The sequence below is a fragment of the Alligator sinensis genome, unplaced genomic scaffold (assembly GCF_000455745.1).
Source record: "Alligator sinensis unplaced genomic scaffold, ASM45574v1 scaffold472_2, whole genome shotgun sequence".
Taxonomy (NCBI): domain Eukaryota; kingdom Metazoa; phylum Chordata; order Crocodylia; family Alligatoridae; genus Alligator; species Alligator sinensis.
In genome coordinates, this window is record NW_005842378.1 from 1317876 (window position 1) to 1337875 (window position 20000).

Here is a 20000-nt window from a genome sequence, read left to right on the forward strand (position 1 = left end):
GCTGCCGCCGGGGCCGCTGAGGGGGCCGGGGCCAGGGCCAGGGCGGGCTGCACTGCCTCCCCACTGGGCCCAGGCAGGCCGGGCTGCACTGCTTCTGCTGTGGCCATGGAGGGCTGGGCTGCGTAGCCTCCCCGCTGGGCCTGGGCAGGCCGGGCTGTGCATGTATATGCCGCCATGGGGAATACACGGGTGCAGCGTATACCTGGATTTATTTACAAAAATACAATTTCCCACAGGTTATTGCGGCTTATACCCGTGGATGGAGGATATGTGCAAAAATACGGTACTCACAAGCAAACTGATCCTGCATCCAATACACATGTAGACACACCCAGTAATCATGAGTAATGGCATGAAGACAACAAGAAAAACAAACAGCATTGAACATCTTTAGTGTCTGGACAGATGAATTATTTTGGCTTTGATCTTGCACACATTCTAGGCACAGACTTAGCTAACATGGAGGATATGTGCAAAAATACGGTACTCACAAGCAAACTGATCCTGCATCCAATACACATGTAGACACACCCAGTAATCATGAGTAATGGCATGAAGACAACAAGAAAAACAAACAGCATTGAACATCTTTAGTGTCTGGACAGATGAATTATTTTGGCTTTGATCTTGCACACATTCTAGGCACAGACTTAGCTAACAGAACTAGCTCCCTAGAGTGTTTTGCAGATGCTTAAGTGTTTACAGAATCACGGTCTGACTTCACAAAAAGATGGACCTGTTTAACAAGGGACTGCATATGTTACTGCTGGAGTGTGAAGGAGATTCACTGCTTTGTTAAAATGCACTACTATTTGCTACTCTCAAAAAAATTGATTTGATTCCATTTGGATTATTTTACAATTATTTGATTATCCTTATTCCCTATGCAGTCAGCATGAATTAATACTATACCATATTTTACATGTGTATCTACTACATCTAAGAATGCAAAAACTCAATATAACACATTTTAAATGCAAGTATGTTTTGCTATAAAAGGAGGAAATTTGTTAGAGGCACCAAAATAAACAGTGACTAAAAATGTAGGAGATAATAAGGCTAATAGCACTGAAATGTTTCAGCAATCTGTTGAGTGTTTGAAAAGTTAAAGTTAACTGGTATTTAATATCTCTGTCATGTAACAAACCTGTTTTTTTCCAGCCATAATTATATGGAGAAGTAACTCTCCTCCCCTCTATCCCTCTTTCCACTAAAAATGTGCAGACATCAATTTACATAAAACAGCTACATGCAATTATAGTTTTTATAGTTAAACAATCTTCTTAAACTACATTTGGTTATATGTACACACACACTGGTGTATGGTGGATACAGTGTAGGGTCTTCAGTTTGGCATGACTGCATTACTCAGAAGTCATGTACAGATTCTCATATAGCCCCTTATATACCACATACTTTAAGATCACATTTTAAAGTAAATGTTTTTTAAATTAGTTGAGTGTTAAATATTTAAATTGCCGTTAAATTTTAACATCTCTGACTGTAAAACAAGGTGCCTTATTGCTTTCTGTGGACTTCTGAGTGGAAAAAAAGTACTGAAATGGATTTTTTAAATGGGTAGCAACTAAACTAAACTAAACTAAACTAAACTAAACTAGTTTATTTAGATATTGTGGCATACTGGATATAAGGTTTAGTATCTCATTCAGTGCAAGGGCTATATACAAATGCTTTATCCTATTAGAAGGCCAGAAATACCAGCTCACTAATGGGATAAAGCAGGTGCATCTAGAGTTGATGGTTCACAAAGCATTGGACCTTAAAACTGCAAATACTTCAGATTGAAAATTCCTTTGAATCTGATCTCAAACCAGAGTAAATTTGAAGGGAAATTCCATTTGGGAGAAAAGGAGGAAATACATTTGCGTGAATGTTAATTCACAGATGATCTCCAACCAACCAAGGTACTGCAATGTAACCTTAGCACTAATCCTGATCCAATTCATCTCCACAAAGTGGGCCCCCTGATTTGCTTAAAAGCAGAGAAATGAAATATAAAATTACAAAATTAATACATTACAATGGGTCTCTTTTTAAAGAGCCATTCAGAACAATTTTCATCATAACATCAGTTTACTAGTTAGAGCAGTAATGGTGAATGACTCCAGGATGGATTTAGAGTTGGCTATAGTAATCTTTATAACCACTATATGCTCTGTTTATTTGTCCTACTATCCTAAAGATATTTACTTTATGCATATATGGGGTTAATTCAACAACCAGGTGGTCAGGAAGCTACCCAGGAAGATAAACAATAGCTTAGATAAGAGTTCCTCAGCAAACATTCAAGCTATTAATTCTCATATGCAACCTCTGTCCCTACCTGGGGCTTTCTTGATGGTTTTTCCAGGACTCAATTACCCCCACTAGAGAGAGGGGAATATCAAAACATGAAAGAGGAGTTAAACAAACAGTCCCTGAGAGAGAATGACTTTGTGAGATGCTCATGGAGGAGAAACCCCGCGTCATCCACAGATCTCCATATGTTAAGGATATGTCAAGAATGCTTAGCCTGGCCAGGGTCTCTGACTAGGAAAGGCAAAACAAACAGTGTACATGCAGGCATTTGTTGTTTTAAAAACCTTGTATCTTATGTTGTTTTCCTACTGTTAAGATAAAATGATACTTTATTTTAAGAAGATTGTTTTCGGTCACTGTACTCAAAACTAAGCACAAACTCCAAAAGGGGAAAAGAACGTGTCAAGTCTATTCAGGTCTTCTGAACGGTGTACAGGGTACTATAGAGAGGTAGTTAGCCATATTAGTATAGAATCAGGCATAATGTAGGGTAGATTTGTACCTTATAGACTACTAGTAAATCAAAGATGCATAAGCTTTTGTAAGCAGCAACTGACTTAGCATTTGGTGAAGTCACTGCTTAAGCAAGCTGCTGCTTACAAAAGCTTATGCATCTCTGATTTAGGCAGCATATAAGATGCAAATCTACCCTGCGTTCTGCAAAGATACTATAGCCCAGCAACTGAACTAATACTGGGAGAATCACAAGTTTCCCAACTAACAGCAGAGAACTTGAGGCTTAAAGCTTGGAACGGGGTCCCCTCAAAAGAAACGTAGAAAAGGATCAGAGAGTCACAGAGATGTGCATCATGAGAGAGAGACTTTTGCATCCTCATCTTCACACCCTCCCTCAGCTGCACTGGACTTACTGGGTGAAGTTGATAGTTTACCCCAATGGTTTACTAAAACCTCACAGATGAGGAGTCCAATAATAATCTGAACTACTTTACTAATGATGTGAAATTAAAAAATAGACTCTAGAAAAAAACCTATTGGTTTACCCTGTACATAATGAAACAAACCAGAAGTGCAACATGGATTTTATTGGATGCATGGGAGGAAAAAGCACCAGTTTGCAGGAAGCACCGGATGTTATCTGTTTCCTTCATTTGAGAAGAAAAAAGTAGCAATGACCTGCAGCAGTGGTTTTCAACATTTTCATTTGCGGACCCCTTTGGAAATTTTGAATGTAGGTACAGACCCCTTTGAATTGTAAGTGTGGGTACTCACATACTTCTGATTGATCATAGACATCTTTCATGGGTCCTTTAGACAAAGTCTGCAGCCCCCCAGAGGTCTGTGGACCATAGGTTGAAAACCACTGATCTACAGTACAGCATAGTAGTTTAATAAACACTAATGAGAGTAATGATGGGCCTGATCCCACCATTTGTATGTAGGCAAGTAAAAACTGAATTTAGTCTTCTCTTACAAGAAAAACTGTTAGTCTTTTCTTTCTTCCTAAAAGAAAGAAGAATTACCTGATCCAAAGGAATTAGAACTTTATGAATTTCACTTCAGTGACTTCCCTGTTACAGAAAATAACTTGATAAAGTGCGGCATACGATTATTCTTTGAGATAGACGTGGTTGAAAAGTTCAAAGTCCCAGCAGAGGTATGATTTGTTTTGTTCTTTTTATGTTTTTTTAAAAGCCCTGCACCACAGTTAAATGTTTGAAGCAATATTAGAACATTTCCATCTCTAGCTAATTGAATGTAAGCTGATATACTTTTCTAGTATTATATTTAAGTAGCTATTTTTATATATTTATACATTTTAAAAACTAAACAGTAAAATTGTTTGAGACATAACTAAGAAATTAAGCCAATATGAATTTAAGATTGGTGTCTTGTTGTTATATTTATTTTAATTACAAGTAATGTTTCAGCTTTGGAAAAGTTGCAAGTCTTCCTGTAAATGGATGAAGTTCCATCTTAATTTTACTTCCAGGATTTTGTTAAGGATTAATAGCACTAAGTCTCAACTGCTTTTTATTTGTACCAGGTACTTACAAAATGGATGTACACAGTCAGAAAGGGGTATCGGGATATAACTTACCATAACTGGAGACATGGATTCAATGTGGGACAGACAATGTTCACGTTATTAATGGTATGCTTTGTTAATAAACATATCTTACATTTTTAGTGATTAAAATACTTAATATTTTTTTGTCAACCTGATTATAATATCCAAGCAATTATATACTCAACAGAGTCTCTCCTCCTATATAGACAGGTAGACTAAAGAAATACTATACTGATCTGGAAGCCTTTGCCATGGTTGCTGCTGCTTTCTGCCATGATATTGATCACAGAGGAACAAATAATTTGTATCAGATGAAGTAAGTTTGGATATAGTCATATCTGTACACCCCCCGCCCCATATAGCTATAAGATTTATATTGGTAAATACAAGATGTGAACATGTTGCCATCTGCAAAGAAACAAACTACTTATTTATCACCTAAACATGGACAATTCTTTTAGAACCAAGCAAAACAGGGCTAGCAAGAGAATCTCTGTCCCAGGGTATTTGTAATCAATATGAAACGACATGAGAAGCACCTCAGAAGGAATTCACATAGCTAATGCTTTCACAAGTTAATTCTCAAGAGAGGGAAAACTTCTGTCAAGTATGGACATTCAGTTCTAAGGGGGCAGCATAAAAGGTTGGATGATAGTAATAGAAAAAAATGTAGTAGAGCTCACACTGTTGACAGAACAAAGCAGGTGAGCAGGAGCACAGCAGGATACACGACGTAAGTCAGACTAGAGCTTTGTAAAATGCTCTCACTAGGGGTTTATATTGGCTCTCACTGAAGTCAGCAGCAAAACTCCCGCTGACTGTAAAGGGGGAGGATCAAAGGTGAGAGAAGTTTTTCACAACCTCTTCTAGTCCTTTCATGTCAGACAAGAGACCCTACAAGCCCCATATCCGATCCCAGGCCTAAATTACATCAAGAGCCTCTCCAGGCTTAGAACTGTCCAGGATTTGGAATTAGTTTGTCTTCTTGCTATGCTACAAGGTTTCACTCTAGAAGTATAAACTGAATGCTTTGTCTACACAAGACGCTACTGTGCAGTAGCATCTGAAAAAAAACGGGTAGGGACGGTACTGCACAGTCTGCCACTAGTATAGACGCTGCCTAAGGGGAATTCAGTGGAGCAAATCTAATAGGGCTGAGTCAAGATAAGATCAGTAGCCAAAGGGGTAATATTGTTGCAAAGGGGAAACATTTCAATGGCAGGTGTGGCAAGATGAATATCAGGAAGGCTGAAGCAATTGAGGATGTAGTTGTTAGGGTGGAAGTTTAAAGCACTTACTTAGAGCACCATGCTTCATAATTGTCAGGATGGACAGGAAAAATGGATTTTCAAAATATTGCAGAGAAAACAATGGCAACATTTAATGGTAACCTATGTATGCAGGGAGCAAATTCCTAAGGACACTGTACTGACTGGAACACTAACAAAACCTCACTGACTTATTTTCTTTTACAATCTGCCAATTCATTGTAATATTTTGTGTGTCCCTTTTCATGTTACTGCCATCAGCATTACCTTTCAACAGTAATAAAGCAGCGTGATATGGAAATACAACTAAAGAGATTTCAGATTCTTAATGTTAAAAGATGACTCAAAACTGCAGGTGGTAAAAGATTAATTTTGAAGACAAGCAAAAATATTGTCCTCGTTGGTATGCTACCAAAATCTATTTTCCCAAAATGAAATGAGCTAAACCAAGTTGGTATAAATTAAGATAGCTCTGCTGCCCTCACTCAGGCTGTATCAATTTGCCTGAATGAGGTTCTGGCCCTAATATTTTTGGGCCAGATTAAAATGGATTTTGGAAGAATTTACCTATCCAAATACACACCTCTAATCTTGAAAACCCCCACTCAGCTGGAACCAAATGCATAAACATTTTAGTTTTTAAAACAAATGTTGCCCACATGCTTACATTTCTACTTCTGCACATGTCCAAACTGTTTATGTCTTTCACATTTAACAGTCAATGTATAAAGGGCCATACTTACTGGAATCCAAGACAACTTTGCTTTTCAAGACAACCCCAAATGCCTAGAGTCTATACATGGAAAATTATTACATTTTCTGTGTAATTTTCCATGTATAGAATCTAACTATTGGAGGGTTGTTTTAAAATTCATCTCCCTCAACTGTAGCAGGGAAAGTAGCAGTAGCGGGGTAGACATCAGGAAATCAAGTAGTCTGATCTCTTGCCCCAGACCAGAGCAGGACCAGAGCTGGAGCCATGGACAGTAAGCAGCAGCAGGAGGGGCAGAGGAGGTAGCAGGGAGGCAGGTAAGGAAACAGAGACTACAGGGGCAAAGCAGCTTCTGTGGCTGTTACTCCAACCCCAGGTCAGGGCTGGACTTGGAGCCACAGCAGCCACCTGTACCCATCCTCCCCCATACTCATATCCAAGATGAGGAGCTTTCCACCCCATGTTAAATGGGAAAAAATTCCCTTGTGTTGGATTTTTTGTGCTTATTATAGCACTATATAGAATAGAAGCCTCTATTTTCATATATATGTCAACAAACCTTTCAGGCATGTTTTCACACAGTTTGTGCTGTGCATTCCTAGAGTTTACTTCTGTGCCAAAAAAGAGTCCCTAAGCTGTCATCTGTGGCAAGAGGTTATAATCATAATCTTTTAGAGGATTTCCCCCATACTTAGTATCTGCAGAATAACCCTAACCCCTGCCCTCTTCCATGAATGGAGTTTCAGATTGTAGTCTGTGGCTGAGACATTAGGGGATTTTCTGATTACTGTTGGGGATTCTCTAAGTGACGTAGAGAGAGATACTGATTCTTCTGTAACTGGTTGTCACTTCAAGGAGATGAGGCCAAATCTTCTTAATACAGCCTTTCCTGATTGAGAGGTCCATTCACAAGATCAGCGAGAGCAAGTCATCTCTAATAGTTACTGGGATTTAATATAGTGTATACATTATTCTTTGATTAACTTCAGAAACCGAACCGTTAACCAAGGAAAAGAAAGAAGATATGCATAGCCCACAAATTCAGAACAAACTAGAATAAAAGTACCGTTAGGATTATTTGCCTTTCCTCTCAGTACTGTAGTCTAAAATTGGAATTATCTGTTTTTAAAACTTAACCCAAGGTAGCTGGAGCAGGCTGACCATGTCTTCTAAGATTTGGACAGTCCATAAAACTAAGTGTTTTCTTCTGGAGAGGGCCCAAGGAGCACTATCCTGCTGCACAGTTAATTAGATGACTGTGCCCTAATATCAGTGCATGCATAGACTGTGACGCTTTACTGTGGAGCTAATTAGTCTACTCCATAGTAAAATGCACATGTAGATGCACCCACTAAGTCAGAAAAGCAATGGCATAGTCCACATTGATTACCAAGCAGAAGAAAGGTCAAAAGCCATACAAAGCAATAAATACTAACATTGTGAATATAAGTACTTCTCTATACGTGGAAGGCTCAATGATTAAAGCAACACCACCAACAAAATAAGCATACAGGATAAAATAGGATAAATGTTCAGAAACACAAATGAGGACTAGGCATCTAGCTCCCACTGATTTTCAGCAGAAGTTGGAGGCATAGCAGCTGTTTCTGAAAAACTTTTAATCTTCACCCAGTGATAACACTGAAGTTGTGCAAATATTTTATTGTTTTACTGGGTATTAGTCTCATATATATTGTTTCATTGTTAACTAATTTCTTTGTGGAATATGCAGCTCAACTTTAATACTACTAATTTAAAACAACAATCATGAAAAAATATGTACTTTGAAATACTGTAAACATGGCCTATTTTTCAACAGGTCAGGTTCTCCACTGGCAAGACTTCATGGATCTTCCATTTTAGAAAGACATCATCTAGAGTATAGTAAAACTCTGCTACAAGATGAGGTTTGTATATGTATACCATCTATTAAAAAGAATTCAAAAGCTTGCATAGGTTTTGACCTGTCAAAGCAGCCTGGGTTGACTTTTTTTTTCTCTCTGACTCATTTCTTATTCTTAGGTTGTAGGCTAGATATTGTATTTGAATTATATCTCCCATAAAGCACTTTCAATTAGCCATATTAAAATAACGATAAGACTAAAACTGACTATAGCTACAAAGTTCTTTAGTTAAAGGCGAAAGATTTATGCGACTTGAAGAGAAACCAGAGTATAAACTCTCGCACAACACCGTATAAACTCTCACACAACAGAGTATAAACACTAAACTCTCGCACAACACCGAGGCAAATTGCAGTCACTCACACTCATCCAACTCCATTGATAACAACAGGATCTTTGCCTGAATACTAGGCTGAGTAAAAGCTTTGCCTTTATACTTTTTCTGCTTTCATGGAATGGCTAACGCTGAATGTCAACTTGAAGTAAAAGAAAGGCTTTATGATTAAGGTGGGGTAGAGTTGCACTTTATAGACTAACCAAATCATAGATGTAGAGTATAAGCTTTTGTAAGCAGAGGGCCTTATTCATCAAATGCAGCATCACAGTATAATACAATTCAAAGATAATTTTGAAAGGGAAATTGAATCTCTAAACTTTTCATCTTGCAGAGTTTGAACATCTTCCAGAACCTGAATCGACGCCAGTTTGACAATGTAATACATTTATTTGAGGTTGCAATAATAGCAACTGACTTGGCTTTGTATTTCAAGTAAGTACTAAATTCTATATAATTTTCTACTGAAAAAATAGTAAACAATTTAAACTGCTTTCCCTATTATAAACACCACATGGAATTGTTTTTAAATTAGATTGTGAAATAAGCTGAATTTTTTAAAGCTTCATGTAAATAGCAAGATATATTTTTTATGTCAAGACATGAATCATGAATTTTCCCTCATGTCCCGTACTGATGTTAGAATACAGTAAAAGCTTTGTTATCCAGCACCCATTGGGAATGGGGGGTGCCGGATAACAAAATATGCCGTTTAACTGAGAAGCCTGAATATTCATCTTTGCCTGTTTGGGCCACTATTTCTCCTGCCGTGTCTGGGGCATCGTTACCCCTCCTGAAAGCCCTGAGGGACAGGGAGGCGGCCCCGTGCAGCCTGCTATGCCCCGGGCTGTTTGGGCTTGGAGAAAGCTGAAGTGCCACGGTGGGCACTTCCGGTTTCGTTTTACCTTACAAGCCAGCGTGCCGGGTAACAGAACGTGCCAGCTTGTAAGGTGCCGGTTAACGGAGCTTTTACTGTACATTAATTTGGCCATTCAAATGCACTCTCTTTTGCCGAGCATGCAAAGCATTAAACAACGTTAAAACATTGATATTGTAAGACCAATCGTAAAGGTGTGGGCATGGGCGTGGTTTGATATTCCAGGTACCCTATTAGAATCACTCATACTAAAGTTGTCAAAATGCTGTCACAAAATTCAATATGGTATGACTTATGGCATGGAAACTAAACTGATAAAAAAGAAACCAGAAACATTAAAAGTTTCCAGTGTAAAATGTATGAAAAATTTGTGTGTTTACTACCACACTAAGCTGATTTAGCACCCATTGCATTCAAGAGAAAAATTTCAATTTACTAAAACAGATGCTGGATGAAACCCTAACGGCAGCTACATTTTTCTAGAAGTCACAATCTTTTTTTCTTTAGCGGTCTAAAGGACTTTTGACCTGTTAGAGCTAGTAGATCATAGGAAAGTCAATTATCCATATATAATGCACTTTTTATAATGAAGAGTAAATGCAATTTCTAATTACATTAGAATGTTTCATGTATATTACTACTTTTTCCAGTGAGGTAAAATCTCTAACCACAGGGGATGACAGAAATGTCTCTATAACACCTCTCATGAAAATTACACAGCATGTTACTTCAAACAGTTTATATAAATGATAATCATTTCAATATTTTCCAGTTCATTACTTTAAAGAAACAATTGAGAATGAAGATATATAAGCCCAGTAATATTTAGATAATATCCAAGAAACAAAAATATCACAAGATAATTTAAATATACAGATTTGAGAAACCTGATGCTTTTCACAATGAAATGCAACACATACATAAATGTATTGCACAGTGGGAATCTATGGCAAAAACTGTGTGTTATAGAAAAGCTAAGTATATTGAAGTCAATAAAATACTGTCTTTAATTTAATTCAGTGGGATTTAGATCACAAGCAAAACAAATCTGCTGGTTTAGGAAATCATTAACATATGAAATACCATTTTTGGTAACAGCTCAAACATATTTGTCTACCAATAGTTCATATATATGAAGTATCTACATGTTTTTACAGGAAAAGGACTATATTTCAGAAGATTGTGGATGCAGTTGAAAAAATGGAAACAGAGGAGGAGGCAATAAAATACATATCTATTGACCCAACCAAAAAAGAAGTTATTATGTATGTACTTAATATTTTACTCTTTTTTCAATAAGTTATCTAGGTGTATTTTTTAGGATTTTCAGGTTCCCACTAATTCTATATTGGTTGGGTGTCTAATTGGCGTTTAAAGGCATTTTAAAAAAAAATGGCTTTAAGCACCTATTAGACACCCAACCAATTTGGAATTAGTGGGAACCTGAAAGACTTTTTTTTATATGCCTTTAAGCACATATCTAAATATTTAAGTACCTAAAAATTCACAGTAAATAAATTAATAAAAATTGTCCCCTTATTTCCTTCTTCATTCTGACACTTGTTTCTGTTTCCTGAAAGGGCCATGATGATGACTGGATGTGACTTGTCTGCTATAACCAAGCCTTGGGAGGTGCAAAGTGAGGTAAGTATTTTCAAGAATACTGTATAAGCATATAAACTATTTTTATTCCATGTACATAAAATTGTATTTCTATCTGTCTCATTGTGAACATTATTCAAAACAACTAATTGTATATTGCAAATCTATAGATACTTAAATATAAACCAGAAAGTCTATAAATGATCCCTGGGAACTGGAAACCATTTTCTGGTAGTAAGGCCAGATGAAAATAATCCAAGGTTTAGGCAAGCCCTGCCAAAGGGTATCCAGTGGCACCTTGTCTTGTGGCACCACCCTCCTACTTGTGAAACAGTCAGGAGAAATCCACACATTTGTATGTCTCTAGTGGGTTATGGAATAGAGAAAATCCCACACAACTTACTGATTCATTTGATACACTGGCTGGGGGAGTAGTTAGTTGATTGCACGATTTCACAATGATTACACACTTAATTCATACAACACAATTTTATTTTAAAATTCTTTGCTACGCATATAACACTGCTTAGCTTTAAGAAATACCACAAACATTAAGAACACAATAATTACATATATCAGAAACAATGCTCCAAACGCACTTCGTTCCCAAACAATGCTATAAAAATTAGTATTACAAAAACAACTACAATTACAACTAACAGTTAAATTTGAATCAATACCATTATTTTTCATAATATACTTACAATCCTAGAATTCTGAGATGCCAAACACCTAAATATGGTTTCATTCCTCAGTAGTACAATTTAATGGGTTGGCCTCAGTAGTACGGTTCAATGGGCTCGCCTCAGCAATACGATTCAATGGGCTGGCCTCAGCAGTGATAGGACTAAGTCCCCTTCCTTCAGTCCCTTTCGGGTGCTCTGCAGCTTCAGCGTGAACTAAGAGATTCGTGTTCATGGAGAGGGTGGTTCAGGTGATCAGTCTGATCCGGCCTACACTTGCGATTCTTCCTTTGTTGTTCTGCAAGTGAGGTTACCTCCAAATTGGGACAGTAGGTTACAGTTTTTATTGAGTGAGTTGCCGTCTTGGGCCCCTCCTACCCAAACCTGTCAATACTCCCAAATCTGGGCTCGGATCTTTCTTTAGCGCTTTTTTTGCTTGGTAATTAGTTTCTTTTGTTGACCATTTTAATTACTTTGAGGAATTTCCATCACTGAATTGATTTTTTATTTCCGATCTTGTCAAAAGGCCCTAGGGTTTGATCTCTCAAAATTTGGGATATTTGCTTAAGGGTCATTTTTAGGTTCTCTTTGTTAAAGGCCTCTAAAGATAAAATTCAAGAGTTAAGACTTTGAGCGAAGTCAGGACCTTCCACACGTAGACCAAAACAATGGCCTAGATAAGAAGATAAATCTTGTCTTCTTCCTGAAACTGGCTAATGGGCAACTATTACAAATATTCAAACTATTTCATTCAATATGACATTGTAGTTAGTACAAAGTTTCCTTAAAATGAGGTTCTCTGTTGCGTGCTCTTATTTTTGTTACCAAATCCTTGTTTTCCTTCTGCCAATTTCTAATGGCAGCTTTTCAATTATGTGATTTGAACTAATTTGGTAGGTCATAAATCAAACTTTAAGCACACAGACAATAGAAAATCCTTGCTCTATTTCAGTACAACCAAAGCACTCTAAAGTAGATTCTATAATATGAAATGCTTTGAGTGCCTAGTTTTCTACATCGGTATTTAGAAATGTTGCCAGTGTTTAAATAATGTATATTCCTACAGGCATTATGGCTTTATCACAGCTGATCTCTTAGGGTATTTCTTTGAGCTATTCTAAGTATAGAATTTGAGTCCTTTTAAGATTCTGCTGGTATTGAAGATATTCTACATTAATTCACAGTAACACATCTTTCAAGCAAAGAATAAAACCCTGTGTATTTCCCAAAAGGCATCCAAGCAAGTTAAGAGTTTAATGGTCAGGAAATCCGCTAGTAGCCAGAGGTGAAGGTAAATAGGTGAGCAGGTAGTGTGGATCTTTGTGAGACGGTCTGGCTCATGGACATCCATTAACCCATAAATGGCTGTTTTATTAAGATGTCATTGGGAGACCACTGCAGGAGGCTCAAAGGAATTAATGTAATGTGCCTTACAAATTATTAGGAGATTTTATGATGCTGGCACTAGTTCTTTGGAACATTATGTGGATGCCGCTTTCAACAATCAGCCCCCAAGTGCCATCAAAATGGCAGATATGATTTACTAGCAAAAGCCTCACAAATGTAGAGTACGTGCTCTGTAACTTGCCTTTCCAATGTGTTGAAAAAATGTGCAGATCAGCTTCATGTTTACATCTCTGCAATATATAAAATGTAGTATTCTCTCTTCCTACCAAACATTTTTAAGCATATTGTATGGTTAGCAAAAACACTTGCAGGAGGGGAGCTGGCACCAGTATTTAAGCAGCTTAATAGGTTGCCAAAAGCACTCATCTACTAGTTCACACACACTACTAGTACTCTTTGCTTCTAGAAACTTGATATTCCAAAACCTAGAATGTGAAGAGTGCTTCTCTAAATATTTTCTTTCAATCTTGGGTAATTTGCTTCAGCTGATACCTTAATCAGTTGCACAAACAGAAGTATAAGCATTGTAGCAACAAGATAGACAATTCAGTTAAAAATAATTAAGATAATAGGATTTTATTTTTTTCTTTCTGTCTGACAGATCTATGTTACTGGATGAATCTCTCTCCTGTCTGAGAGACCAGTAATACTCTAAGATTGATACTTTGTAAGGAAATTAGTTTTTTTTTAATGATGTATTTAAAATAACTTGCACTAGATTTCAATTAATTTTCATTTTCATTCAATAGCTTCTAAAACAAACTTGAATGAATTCCAGCTTTGTTCTAAACATGTACTGTTTACTATTACAATTTCAGTAACCCAGCATATTTGCATTTTCAGGTTGCCCTCATGGTTGCAAATGAATTCTGGGAGCAAGGTGATCTAGAGCGAAATGTGCTGCAGCAACAGCCAATTGTAAGTTTTTTTGATATTATAAGCTGTATTACATTCTGTATGTGATAACTACTGAAGCCAGGCTGGTCAGTTAAAATAATTGTATTATTAAGTCAAAACACGTAATGTAAATGCTGATATTCTCTTCTAGCCTATGATGGACAGAAACAAAGCAGATGAACTACCCAAGCTTCAAGTTGGTTTCATTGATTTTGTATGTACATTTGTATACAAGGTAAGGAAAACAATTTTTATTCTTTCTTGGTAAGGTTCTGAATGACAAAAAGGTCAAAGAGCAGGTTTGATTAAAATATTCTGGATATTAGCCGGGCTGTCATATTCTTTGACTAGCTACTATTATAAGGGCCATAATTTTAAGCTTTTCATGCATAGAAGATTTTGCTCTTGCAAGTGCTGGAGTTTGTGAGCACCCTCAAGCTCCAATGAACACTTCAGTGGAATCTGAGAGGCTCAGCATCTCCTAGCAGTTGCTCAGTACCTTAAAAGTTTGAGTTAACTGCCGTCTGATTTACACAAACCCATCTAATGTGAAGATAGAACATGTGGATAGATATGGAATTAATTAAAATAATGTCTTAATTAGCAAAGGGAGTAGGAGTCCTGAAGTAGTCTGCATCATCTGAAAGGCACTATAGTTGCTTCAGTTACTGCACCATACGGTTAAGGCTCTTCCAACAGGTCAGGTAAAAGAATTAGATGGAATAAAGTAACCCCAACAGGTAAATGTACAAGTCTCAAGATATCAGGACAGTTATTCTAAACAGGAACAAAGCCAGACTGGGAAAGTGGTTAAGGACAGGGGAAGGAGTAGGAAAGAAGTAATAATTTACAGCACATAATTTAGCATGTTTTAGTTTGATATACTGAGGTATTATTATACCAACTTGGTGTTTTTGATAGATGCCCACTAGTAACATGACAGAATATGCTACCAGTCATGGAATAGTACCAATGGCTGTGTCTACACAAGTGTGGATGTTTGTGCCCTGGAGGAACGCCTGTACCACATGCCCTTTAGTGTGCAGCAGGTTACCCCAAGTGGGGTAGGGGAGGCTGGGGCCAGCAACTGTGCTGCCCCAGCAACCTTACCTGGGGTTTTGGGAGCCTCGGGGAGCTGCAGCCATGGCAATCCTGCCACTTGGAGTCTGGTTGGCAGCTGGAGTGCAGCTCCAGCTGGCCAGGCTTCGGTTCTGGGTGGTGCACGCTATCCATGTCCCCCCTCCACCATGTGCTGCATCGCTTTTTTCTACATGGAGATCCCAGGGTAAAAAAACCCCACTGCACTGCTACCTTGCAGCATGGAGAACACCTAAATGTTGTGGTATGTGGCACCACAGATGGGTCTGCAGTACCACATAACGCACAGCTCTGCTCATCTGGATGTAGCCAATGGGTGCATCTATACATCTGCTTAACTGTGCAGTAGACTAATTTGCTGTAGTGTAAAGCATGACAGTCTACACGTGTGATGCAATTAAGCTTCAGCAAACTGATTTTTGGCACGGTCTACTATCTTACTGCAGTGAAAATAACTGTGCCTAAATGCACGTGTAAATGCTGACCTGGGTGTACACTGCGACCAGTCAGCCCAGGCAGCAGGAGGTCAGATGCCTGCCTGCTGCCTAACCACAGGGTTCCACATGCAGTGCCCCAAACCAGCCTCTCCGCTGCCACCTCCTGGGGTCCAGAGCTGACCCCACAGCTCCCGGCCAGTCCGGAGCTGCTCCACCCCAGCTCAAACTGCTGCGGTCCTGAGAGCAGCACTTGCACATGAGCTGTGGACCAGAGAAGTTTGATCATCTACACGTTCCATTAAGGTGCCATGATAAACTCTGACACAAACTATGCTGGAGTTTATAATGTTACCTTAATGGCACCTGTAGATGCACCCAGTAGGTACTGCAACTGCATTTAAGCTTTTCCATTCAGTAGAAAATACATCTAGTTAGACATATACCAATGAAGCATGTGCATAGCACATAAAGCAAAACAAATCTCTCACTATATGTGCCACATGCTGAAATGTCAGGAACTACAGAAAAGTGAAAGCACAAATGGGTGGCAGGGTTGTTACACCTATTAATAATATTTTATTCATCCATTTTTAAACTTTAAAAACACGATGCGTTATAAATAGGTAATTTACTTATTCAAAAATTGTTTGTTTAGGAATTTTCAAGGTTTCACAAGGAAATTACACCTATGCTTGCCGGTCTTCAAAACAATAGGGTACAATGGAAAACACGTGCGGATGTGTACGATGAAAGGATGAAACTTATTGAAGAAGAAAAGAAAAAACAGGAAGAAACAGCACCCAAAGGTTAGGCATGTTTAAGGTTTCCATTCCCATGCAAGGCAGCCACTTGACACATTTCTATTCCTATTCTACAACAAGTATGTGAAATGCACGTTTTTTTCAGTATTTATGGCAACATTCAACTGAATTGCAGCTAGTGCTGTGCCAGTCAGAACTAGCAGAATTGTCTCTATTTTTAGTGAAGAGATGAATAATTAATCAAAGTTACACAAAACCAGGAGACACTGCCCTGATGATTTAGGCTGCTACGCTGGAACAAAGAATCTCCAGTCATGGTTAAAGTAAAACTCTTTCAATAGCACTTAACAGAAGATAAAATGCTGCTTACTTGAGGAAGAAGCAGCTATAAGCACCAGAAAGACTGGAGGGGCCTTTAAAGCATAAACAGCTTAAGTTTCTCTGGCTACCCTAAGAATGGAAAGCAAGCTTGATGTGGCTGGGCATACTGGGCATGTCTACACATGGGCTTTAAAGCACAGTAGCCCAGTTTACTGTGCATTAAAGTGTCACATCAAAAACCATGCTAATACCCAGTAAAAATAGGCTACTGCACATTAAGCACAACTAAAAGACCATGTGCTTTTGCTACTGTGCAGTAGGGCAGCCTAATGTGAGTTTATTTAGTACCTCACATTAGAGGTACTAAATTTAATGCACATTAGGAAACCTGCATTAATGAATGTGTAGACACGCCCACTGTCTGAAATCTTAGTAGTTTTCAACATTCCCTAATAAGAAGCTTGGATTGAGCTTCTTTCCTGACACCTTACATTAAGTTTCTTGTCTAAAAAAATTATATTCTTCAACCATAAAGTCTAACACATTCTTCAGTCTTCCATGACAACCCGATTTTGAAACTGAAAATACATTCTTAGGTGTAAGAAAATGGTGCTACATCTGAAATCTCTTAGCCTTCTATTTTTGAGATTTTACAGGCTACCTAGGAAAAAGTCAGGAAAGATACCTGTAATGAAAACAAGTTTACTCAAAGATATTGATTAGGCCTAGTAATTAAATATCTTGATTATTAGAGCAGCTGAGGATTTTTCTTCTTATGAAATAACCTTCAAAATAGTCTTTCTAGGAACATCTACCTAAAAACCTTACTTTGTTTAGATCCTTCCAAATATGCAGAACCAGTAACCTCAAAATACTTTACCCAGAATACCCATAGAAGTTGGTTATGTTTATTTGCTGTTGGTTCACAATCTGTACTGGCATTGGTGACAGCCAATAGGGGGTGCACATGGGTGCATGCACATCCCCTGAGCTTGGCGGTGCTGCCAACACTGCTGGTGGCATCTGCGGGTGGTGGCCGTTCACCACCTCCCGTCACCGCTGACACCGCCAGCAGTGTCTGCGGGCAGTCACCAATTGCTGCTGGCTGCTGCCGATGCTACTGGCAGTGTTTGTGGGTGGTTGCAGACCACTAGTCAGCGTTCGCCACCTCCCCTGCCGCCAACGGCACCACAGCTTCCTGCAGGAGCTCCCTGCTTGCTGCCACCATGCTCCCACTGCCAACAGTGCCATCACCACCTGCGGGAGCTTGCCGTGCCTCCCCAGCCTCTGGGGGCACATGGTGTTCATGTGTATTGAGTCAATGCCGAGTGCTGGGTGGTGGTTAATTAACCTGGCAACCTCAGGAAGTGCCAATGGCTTTGGGAGGATGAGCATCTGAGGAGGGTAGTGGAATCCTTGATGGAGGAAATGCCGTCAAAAAGTGGATGAGCATAACCACTCTGATTTTGTCAGTGGTATCCAGACAGGGAAGATTGGGCTCTGCTGCCATAGCTGGCAACCAATCTAGGGGTGGAGCCCTGAAAGGCAGGCAGATGGAAAACCTTGTCTGTACTGGCAACTCCTGCATTGTAGCTGGTTCCAAACATATTGACTTCCATCCTTCCTTTGGAACAAACCAGTAAAGCTGAGGGAGACACTAATACAGGGGCAAAGCAGCATCTCCATATCAACTGCTCAGACTATTGCAGCCACAACACACAGAGAGAATACTCTATCCTTGCTGGCATCGTGGACACAACACGGAAGGTGGCAGTTACAGGTTAGAAGCTCTCACTTGATTGGTATAGAGGGCACCATGGGTCACCCTCAACGGTGGGAGGAATCATCATGTTCCACTTGTCAGCTACCTCCCACCATAATACTGGGCAGCCCCCAGACAGTGAGGTGCTGCCCCGCCACAGTCTTTCTGCTTCATTGAGTGCCTGGGACTAGGCTAGAAGCTGAAAAGCAGAGGGAAACCTCACACCTGGCAAAAACAAAAAACCAAGAACTTTCTGGCTTGGAAGCTGGAACATCAGGACCATGTGGCCTGGCTTGACAGATGATGACTACCTACAGTACATGAGCAGCAAACGGAAGTCAGTCTGGATTAATCCTGAGCTATACAAACTCAATGTTGATATTGCAGTGCTCCAGGAAACAAGACTTTCAGATGCTGGTTCTATCCAAGAAGACATTTATACCTTCTTTTGGAAGGGTAAAAGCGCTTAAGAAAATTGTCTGCATGATGTCAGTTTTGCTGTGAGTAACAAGTTGGTAAAGCTTATAGAAACACCCATTGGGAGGTCAGAGCACTTCATATCACTTAGACTTCAGATGATCATCAGTTCTGTGAACATTATCAGCTCCAGGCCTGAGAAGAAGAATACATTTTACGACACTGCACCAAGTCATCAAAGTGATACCATCAACTGAGTGATTATTCCTCCTTGGAGACTTCAGTGCAAGAGTCGGCACAGGCAACAACTCATGGCCAGATTGCCTAGGACAATTTGGCATCATTAAGATGAATGAAAACAGCCAATGACTTCTTGAATTCTGTGCCCAAAACCAACTGTGCATTACCAACTCATATTTTGCTGGAAAAGATTGTCACAAAGTGTCATGGCAACATCCATGATCAGGCCACTGATACCAACTAGACCTTGTTATTCTTAGGAGGAAAGACTTACCTTCAGTGCAGAAGACCCACACGTTCCACAGTGCTGACTGTGACATGAACCACTCCCTAATCATTAGCAAAGTGAAGATTACAGCCAAGAAACTATATAGAACAAAACCTAGGAGCAAGCCCAAAATCAATACTACTAACACCATGAACCAGAGGAAGTGCCAAAAGTTTGTGAGGACTTTTGAATTCAGCATGCTTGGAAAGTCACTACCAGAGAGGGCAGAGGAAATTTGGGAAAGTTTAAGAACTGCAATCTATGAAACAGCTAAAGCTACATTTGGGGAATACAGACCATCCAATAAGGACTGGTTGAAAGAAAATGTAGAAGAACTATTACTTCTCATCAACATCAAGAACGCAGCCTATCTGGAACACAACAAGAAGAAAACAGTGAACACCAAAGCAATACTTTAACATGGAAAAAATGAGGTACAGAGAGTGTGGCAGTGAACTTGCAGTGCCTGCCACTTTAAGGGCTGAGTCAGGAAGCCAGCAGGTGGTTGGTTGTGGCAAGCGACTTCAGGAACACTGGCTGCCTATATAAACATAGCAGTTTGCTGCTGCCAGCCCAGGCAGAAACATCACCTGGCTGAGCTGCATGGAACATCTAGCAGGTAGGAGCTAGAGGCTCTTAGTCCTGGGCATGACCTAAAACTGCA

The 20000-nt window shown here is 39.1% G+C and overlaps 1 protein-coding gene across 1 annotated transcript in view; it reads left to right on the plus strand.

The window, feature by feature from the left end:
• Positions 1–16378, plus strand: part of PDE6C (phosphodiesterase 6C) — a 39593-nt gene extending 23215 nt beyond the window's left edge. The window contains exons 12-21 of the mRNA XM_025210890.1: positions 3788–3934; positions 4325–4432; positions 4555–4664; positions 8148–8235; positions 8901–9001; positions 10601–10708; positions 11024–11087; positions 13979–14053; positions 14184–14267; positions 16223–16378. Coding sequence (XP_025066675.1) covers positions 3788–3934; positions 4325–4432; positions 4555–4664; positions 8148–8235; positions 8901–9001; positions 10601–10708; positions 11024–11087; positions 13979–14053; positions 14184–14267; positions 16223–16378 — 1041 coding nt within the window. The remainder of the gene's footprint in view (positions 1–3787; positions 3935–4324; positions 4433–4554; positions 4665–8147; positions 8236–8900; positions 9002–10600; positions 10709–11023; positions 11088–13978; positions 14054–14183; positions 14268–16222) is intronic.
• Positions 16379–20000: the final 3622 nt, after the last annotated feature.